The sequence below is a fragment of the Pleuronectes platessa genome, chromosome 14 (assembly GCF_947347685.1).
Source record: "Pleuronectes platessa chromosome 14, fPlePla1.1, whole genome shotgun sequence".
Classification (NCBI taxonomy): domain Eukaryota; kingdom Metazoa; phylum Chordata; class Actinopteri; order Pleuronectiformes; family Pleuronectidae; genus Pleuronectes; species Pleuronectes platessa.
In genome coordinates, this window is record NC_070639.1 from 1,371,763 (window position 1) to 1,389,072 (window position 17,310).

The 17,310-nt window shown below is 44.3% G+C and overlaps 1 protein-coding gene across 4 annotated transcripts in view; it reads left to right on the forward strand.

The window, feature by feature from the left end:
- Positions 1-17,310, forward strand: part of pde9aa (phosphodiesterase 9aa) — a 107,030-nt gene that overhangs the window by 68,886 nt on the left and 20,834 nt on the right. For 3 of the 4 annotated variants that reach the window (XM_053440161.1, XM_053440162.1, XM_053440163.1), the window contains 3 exons: positions 12,159-12,241; positions 12,725-12,881; positions 12,956-13,069. In XM_053440161.1, coding sequence (XP_053296136.1) covers positions 12,159-12,241; positions 12,725-12,881; positions 12,956-13,069 — 354 coding nt within the window. Of the gene's footprint in view, positions 1-12,158; positions 12,242-12,724; positions 12,882-12,955; positions 13,070-13,876; positions 13,936-17,310 lie in introns of all 4 variants that reach the window. The other variant, XR_008341791.1, reaches the window with a different exon arrangement.

A 17,310-nucleotide genomic window follows, 5' to 3' on the forward strand; every position in this document is an offset into this window, starting at 1 on the left:
CATAATATCACAATTTGGCATATTAAAACAAAATCAAAAACGTTTTCTACTTTGTTTTGGACATGTCTCAAAAATGTTACTTACCATGTGTGCCTCCACTCGCTCATCATTGTCAAGTCCTCCTCGCTCGTCTCCCGGCGCACCTGCTGCTGCTGGGCTGGTGAACCCGGCACCAAATAGGTCCGTCAGTTTGGCACAATTAGCAGCCTCCACCTCCAGAGACTTCAGCTTTCTTTTCCGATGCTTCTCAGCGCCTCCCGGGTGTTTTTTACTCTTATTATCCATTTTAAGTTTCTGTCTCAGCAGCAGCCCGTCCCGCGACTCCCCCCGCCAATGCCATGAGGTCCCGCCCCAACCTGGTTTGTGTTGTGATTGACAGCACTGTCAGGGCTCTCTGAGCCTGTCAGCCCATGATTGATTGACAATGACAAACAATAGACCAATAATATGTGTCGATGCTGGCAACAGACTGCTAGCCCTATGTAGCCAATTGGCCGGCCCAATTGGAGGGAATTTAGAGAGGAAGATGAGAAAAAAAAAAAAAAAACATAGCGGACCAGACCGGCCCACATTGGGTCAACGGCCCACCGGGACGATGCCCGGTATGCCAGATGGCCAGTCCACCCCTGCCATTATTATGGGTGTTGCGCCATGCAACGCACTACATTTACTATGCCGAGGTGCTTATTATGGGTGCCGCCTAGTTGCGCCATGCAAAGCATTACATATTACTATCCCCCATACTTATTATGGGTGCCTAGTGGTGCAGGCACCACTAGGCACCGGTGTTACGGCTCCAGGATGTTAGCTTGCTACATCTAGGGGGGGAGTAGGGGAACCATAACACATGTTACTGTTAGGCTGACTCGGAGAACAACAAAACAGGGCACAACAGCAAACTGGATAAGTAAGTGTGTTTTATTTAGCCAGCGATCCGCCAAGGGGAATAGGGAACTATAAGCGGAGCCAAAGCAAAGAAAACAAGATAAAGTGACAACTAACTAGTGCACACATACAACCTAGCTAATACATACAGAGGGTGGCCCCGCTCCTAACCTGATGTGATAACAGAGTATGGTCTACGTGATGGCAGTGTAAACCCAAGGGTGTCTTACCTATTCACCTAAACCCCGGTGGCATCTCACAAACAAAAGGCAACAGCCCCACACAGCCCACACACAGGCAGACAATGGCCTTCCTCAATGGAGACAAAACAGGTGCAAGTTATCAAGGCCTGACGACACTGATTGGCCAACAGACAGCTCCCAGATTGGACAGGGGGTTGGACGATGGTGGAGGAACAGCCAATGGTGTGAGACCTACAGAGAATGAGAGGGGAGACACAGGAAAACAACCACACACGTAACACCCCCACCCATAAGAGCAAACATCACACACGAGAAAGGGCATCCGCACACATATTCTCGGAGCCCTTCTTGTGACGAATCACCAGGTTGTACCCCTGCACAATCAGCGCCCACCGCATGAGGCGCTGGTTCTGATTATACATCCGGTGGAGAAAAACCAGCGGATTGTGATCCGTGTAGACCACAATTGGCCTAGAACTCGATCCCAAATAAACTTCAAAAAACTGGAGTGCCATCAGCAAAGCCAGAGCTTCCTGCTCAATAGTAGAGTACCGTGTCTGGCACTCATTGAACTTCCGTGAGAAGTAGCAGACCGGATGGTCCAGCCCGTTGGAATCCTCCTGGATAAGAACGGCACCGGCACCTACATTGCATGCGTCTACCTCCATCTTGAATGGCTTCTCAAAGTCAGGAGCCACCAGAACAGGGGTACTACATAGCAGAGTCTTAACAGAAACAAAAGCGTGTTGGCAATCTGGAGACCACGCAAACGGGACCAAGGGGCTCAGCAGACTAGTCAGAGGGGCGACAACAGAGGAAAAATTCCTACAGAACCCACGATAATACCCAGCCATACCCAAGAAGCGGCGCAGCTCACGCCGGGTGGTTGGCACTGGGAAGGCAGTGATAGCAGTCACCTTAGCCTCCACGGGGCGCACCTCACCACCCCCAACCTGTTTACCAAGGTAAGTAACGGTAGCCCTACCAAACTCACATTTTGCCAAATTCAGCGTCAAGGAAGCCCTCGCCAAACGCTGGAACACTGTTGTCAAGGTATCTACATGAGCAGCCCAATCAGACGAATACACAACCACATCATCGAGGTAAGCAGCACAGTGTGGGATGTCAGCTAAAACAATATTCACTAAGCGCTGGAAAGTGGCAGGTGCATTCCGCATCCCAAACGCCATCACTGAGTACTGCTGAAACTTGTCTGGAGTGACAAATGCGGAGATCTCCGAAGCACGAGCAGTAAGTGGGACTTGCCAATATCCCTTTAACAGATCCAGCTTTGTCACATACCGGGCAGACCCAATGGTGTCCACACAATCATCAATACGCGGCAACGGGTACGAGTCAGGAACCGTGACTGCGTTCACCTTCCTATAATCCGTACAGAAACGGAACGTGCCATCAGGCTTGGGTACCAAGAGGCATGGTGAACTCCAAGGACTAGAGCTCGAAGACGCCAGACTATTCTCTACTAAATAAGACACCTCCTGCGACATGATCAACCTTTTCGTAGCGTTAATGCGGTATGGATGCTGCTTGATAGGTGCTGCACCTCCCACATCTATATCATGCTTCAAAACGTTGGTCAGGGAAGGAACATCACCGAACAGACAAGGGAACCCACGTATTAGGGCTACCATGTCAGCCCTACGTTCCTCATCCAGATAGGCCAGATGCGAGTCAAGAGATGACAGCATCCGAGAGTTCAACAACCGAGGGGTCTGTTGAGGAGCACTCCGCAACTCCAATCCATCCTCGTCACCCTCAGGAACCTGGTAGGAGCCTGGAACCAATACAGCTGGAACGGCAGACTTGACTGTGGGACCCGTAGACCCTTCTACGGAGTCCTCAGGAGGAGTAACTTTTGCATGATACAACTTAAGCATGTTAACATGGCAAACTCTTGTCTTGCGCCTCCGATCTGGGGTCTGTATAACATAATCTGTGTCACTCAACTTCCGTCCCACACAATAAGGACCGGAGAAACGGGCAGAGAGGGAGGATCCGGGAATGGGAAGCAGAACTAGAACCTGGTCACCCGTCTGCAGTGAACGTGGGACAGCCTTCTCATCAAAGTGACGCTTCATCCGCTTCTGTGAGGCGGACAGAGCTTCCCTAGCGAGGGCACAGGCACTGTGCAACCGTTCACGGAACCGGCTCACATAAGTTAACACATTTTGAGAAGAAGCACTACCCGAGATAAGCTGGTCTTTCAGAACTCTGAGAGGGCCGCGTACCGTATGTCCAAAAACAAGGTCAGCCGGACTAAACCCTAAGGACTCCTGAACGATCTCACGAACCGCAAACAAGGCAAAAGGAACACCCTCATCCCAGTCTCTCCCGGTCTCGAGACAGTACTTTCGCAGTATGGATTTAAGCGTTTGGTGCCAACGTTCGAGGGCACCCTGAGACTCAGGGTGGTAGGCACTGGAAACTCTGTGTGTAATAGACAAAGATGTCAGCACCTGCTCAAAAAGGTTAGAAAGGAAATTACTTCCTTGATCAGTTTGCACCACTTTCGGGAGCCCAAACGTCGAGAAAAACTTAACCAAAGCCTTGACCACTGCCTGAGCAGTGATTTTCCGAAGGGGAATAGCCTCAGGATAACGTGTAGCAACACACATAATCGTCAATAAAAACTGGTTACCAGTCTTAGACTTAGGCAATGGGCCAACACAATCAACTAACACGTGCTCAAAAGGCTCACCTAACGCGGGTATCGGACAGAGAGGAGCGGGTGGAATAACCTGGTTTGGTTTTCCTGTGACCTGACAGGTATGACAAGTACGACAGAATGCAGCTACATCACGTTTCAGTCCAGGCCAAAAGAAGTGCCTTAGAATCCTGTCATAGGTTTTCGTGATACCTAAATGACCAGACCATACGTGACTATGAGCAAGTGATAGAATATCCTGTCGATATGCAACAGGCACTACAATCTGATAGATCACACTCCAGTCACGTTCTGAATCAAGAGATGAAGTCCACTTACGCATGAGAAGAGCATTATCTAGGAAGTAACCCACCTTACCGTCGATATCCCCACCCGGAGTAACAGCCTTCCCATAACACTGCTCCAGTGTAGAATCTATCTTTTGCATAGCAACCAGCTTATCACGAGTTATCGGTAGAGGCAATGGGTCGAGACTAAGGCCAGCACTCTCAACGGCACTGTTCTTATCAGGCTGTGGAGGGGGCACAGAGGTAGAACCAGTAACCTCATTTACGTCCCCCACTGGGACAAGAAAGGAGTCAGACAGGTCAACCACATTACTCAATGGTCGGGACTGCGCCCGTGTAACAGCCCCCACCGGAAAAATCCCAGGGAATCTCTCGGCTAACTCATCCTCAGCGTTAGCTTCGGGACAGTCCAATACCTCCAACATAGGCAGCACTCTGCCTCCAGCAATATCATTGCCCATGATAAACTGAACGCCTTTTACCGGCAGGTTATGACATACCCCGACTTTGAAAATTCCACTGACTAAATCACATTTTAAATGTATCAGGTGCAAGGGGACTGGCACAAACCCCATCTCTATGCCCTGAACCAAAACACTGAAACCACAGAATGAATCACCTGACAATGGCACTGCATCAGAGAGGATAAACGACTGGGCCGCCCCAGTGTCACGGAGAATCTGAACCTTTTGCTGTTCCTTTGGATCACCGGTCAGTGACACGAGACCACTCAAAATGAATGGTTTGTAGCTGGGGTCAGGAAGGTCAGAAATACACACATTCGGCATAACTGCCACAGAGCGAGAAACTGTACTTATCAACCCAACCCCCTTTGGTTGTTGAACGGGCGGTGGATGATTTCTCATACGAAGCTGACAGTCAGCAATTAAATGGCCAAATTCATGACAATAATAACACTCCCGTTCCTCCCTAGAACGTAAAGGTAGTGAAACTGACCTGCGAAACTGAGTGGTTGGAGAGGTAGAGAACGAATGAGCGGGCTTGTGGGTGAGTACAAACTCGTCCGCTAATACAGCTGCCTGGGACATTGACACCACTTTTTGCTCATTCAAGTATGTTACTATACGTTCTGATACACTATTCTTGAATTCCTCCAGCAGGACTAATTCTCGAAGAGAGGAAAAATCTGTAGTTTTAGTGGCGGTGCACCACCGATCAAACAAGGTGGACTTCTCTCGAGCAAACTCCATGAAAGTACGATCAGGAGACTTTTTGCAACTCCTAAATTTTTGTCTATATGCCTCAGGTACTAACTCATACGCACGAAGAACAGTGGTCTTAACAATTTCGTAATCTAGACTGTCCGCCAACGAAATGGACGCCAACACCTCCTGAGCTTTACCAGTTAGTTTACACTGAAGCAAGAGGGGCCACACCTCTTTAGGCCACTGCATAGAAACTGCGATGCGTTCAAACACACCAAAATAAGAATCGATTTCCGATTCCCGGAACTGCGGAACCAACGCCATTTGTTTAGTCACATCCAATGTGCAAAATGAGCTAGCTAGTGGAGAAGAGAGGGTGGTTTGGGGTGAACGTGCTGCACTTGCAGCCTCCAATTCCAACCTCCGTAGTTTCACCTCCTTCTCTGCCTCAATCCGTCGGATCTCCAGATGGTGCTCACGCTCAGCTTGCCTCTCTCCACGCTCAGCCTCCATTTGCAAGCGGGCCAACCTTACTTTCAGACGGGCGTCCTGAGACGACATTAATAAAGTAGGTGACAACGGATTAAAGCGTGGTAAGGTAGCGGGTGGCTTAGCCTCTGCCCCAGCCTGCATGTCCTCCCTATCATCACTACAAGGAGAAGCCACATTCACACCAAGCACCTCCTTGCCCACCAGCATATCCACGACACACTCCTTAAGTCTCGCTTTGAGCAGGGTCCCCTGAACTGGAAACTCAAAATGAGCCGCTATGGCATATAAATCAGCCTTCCGGCATCTGTCAATTCGATCCATAGACGGATCAGCCAAAAAGACACCCAAATCAAAAGCCTCCATAACGAGCCCTACAAAAACAACTACTGCCTATCTTATACACACAAACCAGCTACACTATGTGCACACCTGCATCGAACACCTCACAGCCAGCCCGACGTGGAGTCCTACAATGAGGATCCCGGACGAGCCCCCAAATATGTTACGGCTCCAGGATGTTAGCTTGCTACATCTAGGGGGGGAGTAGGGGAACCATAACACATGTTACTGTTAGGCTGACTCGGAGAACAACAAAACAGGGCACAACAGCAAACTGGATAAGTAAGTGTGTTTTATTTAGCCAGCGATCCGCCAAGGGGAATAGGGAACTATAAGCGGAGCCAAAGCAAAGAAAACAAGATAAAGTGACAACTAACTAGTGCACACATACAACCTAGCTAATACATACAGAGGGTGGCCCCGCTCCTAACCTGATGTGATAACAGAGTATGGTCTATGTGATGGCAGTGTAAACCCAAGGGTGTCTTACCTATTCACCTAAACCCCGGTGGCATCTCACAAACAAAAGGCAACAGCCCCACACAGCCCACACACAGGCAGACAATGGCCTTCCTCAATGGAGACAAAACAGGTGCAAGTTATCAAGGCCTGACGACACTGATTGGCCAACAGACAGCTCCCAGATTGGACAGGGGGTTGGACGATGGTGGAGGAACAGCCAATGGTGTGAGACCTACAGAGAATGAGAGGGGAGACACAGGAAAACAACCACACACGTAACAACCGGCAGTAGGCAGTGGCACTACATATTACTATTCTGTATACTTATTAGGGATGAGCGAGTACAGCATTATCTGTATCTGTATCTGTTAACCATATGAATTATCTGTATCCGTATCCGTACTCGGAGTGGGCGGGGCCTAACCCGGACGTGGGTGTGATTTAACCCGGAAGTAGGCCGGGTTGTCTTGAAACGGGCGGGGCTTTAACCAGTATGTTATTTTAAGCATGCAATTGATATGGGTTGATCAGAAATTGTTATATTTATTGCTGATTAGAAAACTATTACAGGACAGCATCAGCAAGTTTTGCAACAATGACTACAAAACATCCTGTTGCAATTATGAAGTGAAATGTAATAACAAGTGTTTTCATACTCAACATAACTTTCTTTTTTAACTTTGAAATTTTTTTATGATTTTTGTATTTTTATTTTTTTTTTATTTATTTCCACACCAGGTGTGTGTGTGTGTGTGTGTGTGTGTGTGATGTTGTTTTCTTGGACAAGGTTAAAAGGGAGGTAGTAGTCCTTGAGGTAGCCTGTGTCTATGACCTCTATATGGACATAGCCTTCCTTGACAAGTTGACCAAATACCAGCCCATTGCTGCTAAAATAAGAGACCTAGGCTATACATGTAAGCTGGTAATATTGATATTTTGAAGTCTGGGGCATGTCCATAAGCTTTCGGTCAGTGGACTACGACTGGCAGGACTTTGTAAGACACGATCTAAACAACTAGCAAAGTTCTGCTCTGTATCAGCTGCTATAGGTAGTCTTGCTGTTTGGCGTAGGAGATGTTTCTTGTACCCATGAGTCACTAAGCTGTATTCAACCCCTGAGAAATGTTAAAATCCTTTTTGTATGAATATGATTGGTGGATTCAAATAAATTATTTAAATTAAATGTGTGTGTGTGTGTGTGTGTGTGTGTGTGTGTGTGTGTGTGTGTGTGTGTGTGTGTGTGTGTGTGTGTGTGAGAGAGTGTGTGTATGAGTGTGTAAGAGAGAGACAGAGAGAGAGAGGGGGGCGGGGAGACTGTGTTCTACGGATCAAATAGTCCGATGCTGTTTTTCAGATCTGCATTGACTTTAATGAAGTCAATGTCCTGCAAGGTTAAGTGAACTCTGACTGGTGGTTCAGTGTCAGCTGAATTACTCTCTGTATCACTCATTATTCTGTATCACTGATCATGAGAGAGAGAGAGGGGGAGTGTGTGTGTGTGTGTGTGTGTGTGTGTGTAGCTCAATTTGTAATATTTTTTATACCACTACTACCTAGAAAGTGTCAGACACCCAGTGCGTGAAGTAAAATAAAACTGGTTAGAGCCAACTGACGGTTTAAAAAAAAAAAAAAAAAAACTCCAACGACCGGCAGAGAGAGGGAGAGAGAGAGAGAGTAGCCAGACGCTAGAGAGTAGTCAGACACTCAATGCATGAAGTAAAAAAAACAAAACTGCCGACACGTCTGAACGAACCCACGTTTAACAGAACTCTACTGGTTAATAAGTAAGTACAAACTGAAATAAAAACAAACTTCAAGCTGAAGAAACCCTAAATGTTAACAGAAAAGACCCGCGAACCTGAGTGACTGAGAGACAGAGAGCTGTTCTGTGAGTGAGTGAGCAGAGCGGTGTGTGAAGGGGAGGAGCGCTGTGACGCTGTGTGAGGATTTTCATTCAGTCCGAGCACAGATATTGACTCGTATTACTCGTATAATACTCGTGCTCGTCAAAAGTGCTTTATCCGTACCGGATACTCGTTTCAGCCGAGTACCCGGCTCATCTCTAATACTTATTATTATGGGTGCCTTATGCAATGCCTAGAGGTGCAGGCACCACTAGGCATTGCATGGCGCATCACTAAAACTGCTCTCAAATCCCCAAACGGAGGCCCTCAGACATGATTTTTAGATATTTGAGGTGGTGAGATTGTTTCCTTCGCAGAGATGTCACTCTCAAATCTCTCGGACCTGTGCTTATATCCACATCGAAAAATCGAGGAATTACTTCTGGATCCTTCTCCCATTGGAGCCCCATGTTAATTTTGAAGATTTTTCTGAAAACATTAAAACTGAAAAATAAAACGTAAATCGCTCCCACGGCTCCATTTCTCAGCTCTCATGAATAAATAATAATAAAATATATCTGGTTATATCTGGTTGTAGTGTAAACTCTTGTGATTCTCAAAATGTTTTCATTTTCCAGATAGGACTAATAGTTTTTGAGTAACAAGTATTTGTTTGATGACGGTGCTAGAGTGTGGAAATAAATCTGCTCCATTGAAGTCAATGTAGGTTTTCGGAGGAGATTTATGAAATGAGAAGTACGTTTCTAGACTGCTCGCATGGCCTCATTTTTTGTCTCTAAACAATAATATAGATATGTACTTGTTCGTCCAAGCCTTGTGATTCTCACGGTGTTTTCATTTCACGGACAGGAGTTATAGATTTTGAATTAGAGCATTTTGTTCGGGACCTTCTCCTGAGGTCTGACGTCTCCCTCTCATTCTCGCACACCTGCGGTAATTAGCGAGTTACACACGCTGAGGAGGGGGGCCAAATGGGGAGAGGGGAGATTCAGTACTATAACAGGTGTTGATCAACACTATAGGTGGGGAAGTCAGCAGAGCAGAGGGACAGTGACCCAGAGGTTGTCGGTTCAAGTCCCAGTGTGGGCGGGACTTAAACATCGATTTTTTTTTCTTTGTCTTTCAGGGGGGAACTGTTGAACTACAATGTGATTGGCTCTACATCAGATTCCTGTATTAGTGTGTATGAAGTGATAGTGATAGCGCCACCTGGTGGTCGGTGTGAAAATTAAGTTTAAGCAATCGCTCCCAAAATCCTGTCACATGATCAGAGCCCTGACCTGAAGAGATCTATGAGTGTGTATGCAGTGTTAGTGATAGCGCCACCTACTGATAAAGTCTGTATACCAGCCAGTTTCTCTCTCTCTCTCTCTCTCTCTCTCTCTCTCTCTCTCTCTCTCTCTCTCTCTCTCTCTCTCTCTCTCTCTCTCAAATTGACACAGTCTGTCTCTCTTCCCCAAAACAAAAAAAAATTTAGTCTGGAACCGGCAAATTCTAGGCACCCATTTGAAATTTCTCGGCAGGAGGAATTTTCTAGTTATTCTTACTTCTTCTTCCGTAAAATGTCGATACACTTCTCTTCCCACAAATTTTGTCACACATTCACGAGACCTATAAATAAACCTGCGGAATTACATCAATCAGTGTGCTATTACTTTTATAAGATAATTTCTCCACTCATGCAATCCAATGTACATTTTAGGAGGAGATTTATGAAATGAGAAGTACGTTTCTAAACTGCTCGCATGGCCTAATTTTTTTACTCTAAACAATAATATAGATATGTACTTGTTCGTCCAAGCCTAATGATCTCACGGTGTTTTCATTTCACAGATAGGAGTTATAGATTTTTAATTAGAGCATTTTGTTTGGGACGTTCTCCCTAGCTATAATGTCTCCCTCTCTCACATCGCACCTGTCGTAATCAGCGAGTCACACACGCAGAGGGAGGGGGGCCAAAAGGGACAGTGAGATCTATTTTTAGACTACTGCACAGGTGGTAATCAGCACTGCAGGTAATTCAGTCAGTAGAGCAGAGGGACAGTAACACAGAGATGGAGGTTTCAAGTCTCAGTGTGGGTAAGACACAAACATTAAATTTTTCTTTTTCTTTCAGGGGGGAGCTGTTGAATTCTTTAAATAATCAACTGTCAATGATATCTAAAGTCAATGTGATTGGATTAGTGGGTCTGCCGCTGACTCGGTGATCCACTGGTTGTGACTTCAAAACCAACAGAAGCCAAAAAATACTTTTGAACAAATATATTAATATATCCGGTAGTAGTGTCAAGCCTTGTGATTCTTAAATTGTTTTAATTTTCCAGATAGGACTTATAGTTTTGTGAATGTAAACAATGTGATTGGCTCCTCATCAGATTCCAGGAGAGATTTTCTAGTTGTCTTTTAGTCTTTATATTTGGAGTTTAATGTTTTTTTCCCCCTGTATTTCCATGGCAATACGTTTAACTTGGCTAAGTTGAGAATAGGCACTTAATGGTAATGGTAAATGGTTTTGTATTTATATAGCGCTTTTCTAGTCTTGATGACCACTCAAAGCGCTTTACAGTACAGTTCTTCATTCACGCATTCACACACACATTCATACAGTGCATCTATTCGCAGCACTTAGTTATTCTATGGGGGGACATTCGGGGTTCAGCATCTTGCCCAAAGACACTTCGGCATTCAGATGGGTCAGACTGGGGATCGAACGGCCGACCTTCAGGTTGGAGGACGACCACTCTACCCCTCAGCCACAGCCGCCCATGCTAATGCAGAACTCTTTACCAATTATCAGCGGAGAGACATACCATGTTCACAGGGTGTCTATTTCACTCAATACCCTATACCTGCACAGTAATTAAACACTATATAAGATAAGGATCAGGCTGTTCAGCAGTTGGCAAAGGAGTCTTTTCTAGATTTGGTGAATTTCCCATTTATTTCAATAAATAGATCTGATATTTTATTTATACTTTATCTATCAGATAAAATAAGCTTTTTACCATCCTTCATGTTTAAATATTGTGTAATGGGGGTGTCCTTTGCAGGAGATGCCATATGGTCTCTTTGCCCTTTCCTCATATGTCCAGCTTATCAATGTTTTTAGGCTTAAATGCTCACTCTGGATTGGAAAGTGAGTCTGACATTTAAGTTTGTTACCTACTGTATTTCCGGTACTACTTTTATTTAAAAGAAAATTCAGAATGACGTAAAAAAAAACATATCTGTGTGTAGAAATTAACTGGTTTAATTTATATTAATAAACTAACCCTATAATAAATATCTAAGCTTTCATTATAATTTTGCCTGGATAATATATTTCTCTTTCCTCTCAGATCAAGTAATCATATACTTGCCTCTCCTCAAACGCTTTTTTGTTTTGGCAAAGTCTTTCAGTTCACCATCAAGTAACATTTTAATTAATATGATGTAACAATGATAATGCAGTCATGCTGTAAAAGTCATTGGAGGGTTGGGATGGAAAGCTATGCTGTGAAAAAGTGACATGTCAAATAATTGTAAATGCTGAAGAGAGAATAACCGGGAAGGAGGAGCTTCTTGTCAGGAACTCTCCCTCTCATCTCTTCTACCTCTGATATTTTAGACGACTTTTCACAAGAGGCTTAATTATCATAGGCCTAATGAATGATTATGAAGCATTTGCACCAGTGATGGGCTAACAAGATCTCACACACACACAAAACACAGTTAAACACTTGATTGCTGCATTGTGTAATATAATTTTATATATGTAATATGTTTATTTTTAGGAGAAGTTCACACAGGTGGATATTTTGATTCTCATGACAGCTGCTGTGTGTCATGACCTCGATCACCCCGGATTCAACAACACGTAAGACAAACTAGCACAAACACATGCATACTCAGAAATCTCACCATACATTGTAACTATTTAGTTTCTTTGTTTCAAATTATTTGTTCCTGCTCTGCATCATTTCTTCCTTCCTCCTCACTCCTCACTCAATCTTCTCTTTCTCCCTCTCTTACTCTTTTCTGTTTTTTTCACATACTCTTCCATTCCTTTTTACTGCTCCTTCCTTGATCTTTCTGTGCCTATCCATCTTTCCATCCCCCTTTGCCCCAACTCCTCCCATTACTGTTTCCTACTTGTAGCATTCCCTCGGTCTTCTATCTTAGAATTAGACTTTATTAAACATGAACAAACAAGTCACATTTACCCTGGCAGTTAATTTAGTGATGCATTGGCAAAAGGTACTGAATCCAGGCTCTAGAGATAACAGTTCTCTCCTTTCTTTTTGTATTTGAAGCTTAATTCTTGTTTGCTCTTTCCATCTCATCCTACCATTTTTTCCAGGTACCAGGTCAATGCGAGAACAGAGTTAGCAGTTCGCTACAATGACATCTCCCCTCTGGAAAATCACCACTGTGCTGTAGCTTTCCAGATCTTCGTTCAGTCTGATTGCAACATCTTTTCCAACTTCGACTCAGAGGCGTTCAAACAGATACGACAGGTAAGTCTGTGTGCTTCTGTGTGTTTGTGTATATGTGTGCATGATGAGTTGTTTAACCTTGTGCTTTGTTTCAGGGAACAATCACACTGATCCTGGCCACAGACATGGCACGTCATGGTGAGATCCTTGATTCATTCAAGCAGAAAGTCGACAACTTTGACTACTCAGATGAGGAGCATGTCACCTGTGTAAGGACACTTTTATTTACAAACAACTCGAAGGCTGCTGTGTTGTCACAGACAGTTTTTAAAGATGCTATATTACACCAGCATCATCAAAACATGGACACACTATAATTAATGATACATAGATTATTGATGATTGATAATAACAGCCTGCAGGTCCTATAGCTGATAAAATAACATTAAACAGCTTCATTTAGTTGTGTTGCACTCTGGCCAACAATGACATCAGCTGATATTGAGGTTTGTCTTCCTGTTCTTCTAATGTATAGGTTATATCTCATTATATGTTGAAGTGTTACTACTGTACAATTTGAAGGAATTGTTATGTTTACTTTTACATTCACATTTTACGTGAACATGCTTTTTTATACGTGAATACTTAAATTACTGCCCATTGTTAGCTTTTCTGGTATTCCCTGCTCCTTTATTGGTAAAGCTTTTTATGTGGGTCAGGGACAGCCAGTGGCTAAAGGCAGTACGTTTTTGTTTGTCCATACGTACAGACGGATCTGTTAATCCTATTTTTGTGAACACAGTATCGCATCAACACCTTCAGGGAATGTCTTGGAATTTTGAAAAATGTTCAGTTGGACTCAAGGATGAACTGATTAGAATTTGATCATACTCATAGGGACCTCACAAAAGCCTTTTTTTATGTTGAACATGTAATCTTTAGAATGCCTTGAGAGAATACTTAGTTTTGGGAAGTCAAAGTTTATAGTCAAGATTATGGTGTCTTCGGCCTCACAAAACATGTTATTGGCCTTTTGAACGTCAAATGTCTAATCTGCTTTAAATCAATTTCTTTAGATTTTGACCAGTGGTCACTTTGAATCCATGAGCAACTGATAAGATTTCATTGGTCAAAGGTAAGATCACTGTGACCTAATTTGACTTAGAAAATAATCAGAACTAGAATTTGAATCTTACACTTTAATTAATTCCTTTGAAACTGTGAGTTTTCAGCAAACGCCATGTTAGAAAATGGCATAGAATTTTAACAAGTCGCCATGACACAAAATTGCTGTAACTTCAGTGTCCCATGCCCCCTCAAGACATTCCTATGAGGGCAGCCCTAATGCACGATTGATCAACATGTACAAAAATCGGTAGGGACATCAGTAATTTCATTATGAACAAAAAATTCTCTCTTTTGATTGAAGTGGCAATTTTTACCATTTTCACATGCATTTTCAAGAGCTTTCATTTAATCAACTTTAAATTCAGTGGGTGTCATCTTCACAACATGCAGACATATGTGGTGTCAAATCTTCATGATTTGTCAAAAAAAGGGATTGATTATAACTCCTCTGTGTATTTTCCAATCAGCTCAAACCTCTTTCACATGATCACAGATGTGCCCTTAACAGATCCATATGTCAATATTGACTCATCGTCACAGCGCCACCTGCCGCTGACAGGAAGTGAAATATTTTATTCTTTAATGCACTGCTCCTTGCTGCTGTACAATATACAGCTCAAATGAGCTCAGACAAGTCATAAGACTTTCATGGTCAGAATTGGGGCATTTCCTCAAACCATGTAAACATTGAATTTCATCCTTTGCCAAAGGCGACGATGTTGTCTTAACTCCACTGTGCATTGTCCAATCGGCACCAAAATTCTGTCACATGATCAGAGTCCCCGCCTGAACAGCTCCATTTGTCGATATTAACTCAGGGTTATAGCGCCAACTACTGATCAGCATGACAATGAAGTTGTTGTAACTCCACTGTAAATTATCCAATTTGCCCCAAATTGCTCCCGTGTCATCAGATCCGTGGTGACACAGGATTAGAATATATGTAGAGATAGTGATAGTACCACCTACTGCCAACAGAAAGAAAGCCTTGCTTTACAACTTTAAATTCTATTTACATAACATTTTCAACATTTGGTCTATTTGATAGTGTGGACCATAATGCTTGATTAAAGGGTGTGGGAGCACCACAGAACCATTTCGCCCGGTCCCCGACCGCCCTCTCCCACGGCTGCATCTGGTCCAGAGTTCGCAAGTGATCGGGCCTGCTCAGTGCTGCTTCACAGCCCTAGTTAGGGCCCAAGCACCAACAGTGTGAAGGCCCTATCGAACTTGAAATTGAAATGATTATTAGGGCCTGAGCACCGATAGTGCGAAGATACAGAAATTGAAATGAGAAATTAGGGCCCGAGCACAACTGTTCGAAAGTAATATTGAAATTGAAATGATTAATATTTTTTTCTTTTGGAGTAATTCTAAATGGGTGCGGAAAAATGACTGTTTTACACATGTTGTATTTGAACGAACTCTTCCTAGAGCTTTCATCAGATCAACTTCAACTTCGGCGAGTGCAATCTCAACCAGATGAAGACTAAAACTGAATTAAATTGTGAGCTTTCATCACACGATGTGGCGTCGCGTTAAATATTGATTACTTGCCATCCAAACACAAGGTTGTTGTTTGTTGGAGACTCATGCTCCAATTGACTCCAAACTGGACATGTATGACAAGGGTCCCAGCCTGACAATATACAAAGAATTCATGACTTAAAACCACAGCGCCCCCTGGTGGCAACATAACATTTCTTGTTTTTTGCAATTCTTACACTGTGATGTACTCCTCCTAGTCCACTAACTGCAACCATGTCAAACTTTGTCAGAAGGGCCTCAAAAGATGTGTCAGTATTAACTCAGGCTCATAACGCCACCTACTGACTGACTGGATAGGGGGATCCCCTGCTATGTAGTTTTTTTTTCTCAGGATGTTTGAATAGGCAGCACCCGAGCACCCCGTTTTATCAAATTGCCACTGGTGGACTATTATACAGCCATCCTCTCTGTTCAAGAACTTCAATCCTCAAAGCAGGTATGCCTGATGCAGACTGCTACGACTTTCCTCAAGGCACTGAATGCAAGAGTCTGGGACCAAGAAATTAAATACCTCAGTCTTGCCAGCACATTTTGCAACAACAGGACAACAAAGGAGCTTCCTAAACTCCAATTCTTTCCTTGACCAAATCCAAGTTTTCGCATCCCAATTAAGTTATTGGCTAAGAAAGCAGCACACTAAAGCCATTTTCAGACATGACCGGTAGAGGATCTCCAGAAAATTGGGTCCGGACATTTTCTGGAAGTTGCTTTTCACACATGAACAACTCATTGGGAGATTCTTCGCTGCGCTTAACAAGTCCTCCAGAGCTTTCAGGTGAGGGGTGTTCCAGCAAGCTGAGGCAGGACGTAACGTAATGATTCTATGACGAGACGGCCATCCCTGGCGACGTATTTATGTTTTTGTAGCCTGAATACACTAGAGGCATACAATCGCAATAGCATAGTGTGGAGATGAGGGGGCTGGGATGGCACCCTCACCTGCACCAGAGATGATCAGTCAGCGCAGGTGAGAGCTGTTAGCTGATTGGTCCTCTTGCTTAAGAGGCAGCATCAGAGCGGCCTCAGGAGATCACTATGGAACTCGGACTCGCTGACACAGAGGACTGACTTTGTAGTTGGAATTTATGATTTGGTGAATAAAGTATGCTCAAATGAAACACTGGTGTCTCTGGCTGTGTGTGGGAGAGCCCCGCGGCAAGGTCAACTGCCACACATTTGTAATAAATATGAAATACCTAGGTCAGCGATGCCAGGGTTACGGCCCGCGGTGTGACTGTACTTCAAATCTGGGTGATAAGGGGAGAATATATCTTTTTTTTTTTTTCTTTGGTGGAACTCGTCAGTTGGTCTGTTGCTGCTCCCCGCCTCAGCTGCAGCAGCGACGGTAGTGCTGATCGTTACTAGCTATCTACACTGTGTTGAATAAGTACTGAGATGTCCTGAGGGTCAGTGAACAAGTCGGCGCAGCACCGCCTCGACGCAACGCGCATCTCTCTCTCGCTCTGTCCGGAGGTTGGTCGGGCTGCCTTGGTCGACCGGGGTCGAGCAGGCTGTACCGGTAATGATCCCTCCGCAGGTTAACCTTCAGAAACTTTGTTACGAGTTTGACTTCCTCATGAGAGTCCAGTTTGATCGTCCTCTCAACGTTTCATCAGGGCCGTGACCGACTCTGGCGGGGCCGATCCGAGGACCTCACTGAACCATCCAATGGGAGTAGCAATGTGTGTACAAAGTGGAGGGACCTTATCAACACAAGCACATTCCCCATCCATTTATTCCCTTTAGAATGATCCAGGGCCTCATGCAGGAGCTCGGTTCAGTTCAGTCTTTATTATCCTGTCTGAAATTTGGCTGTATCTAGTGATACTCCAGT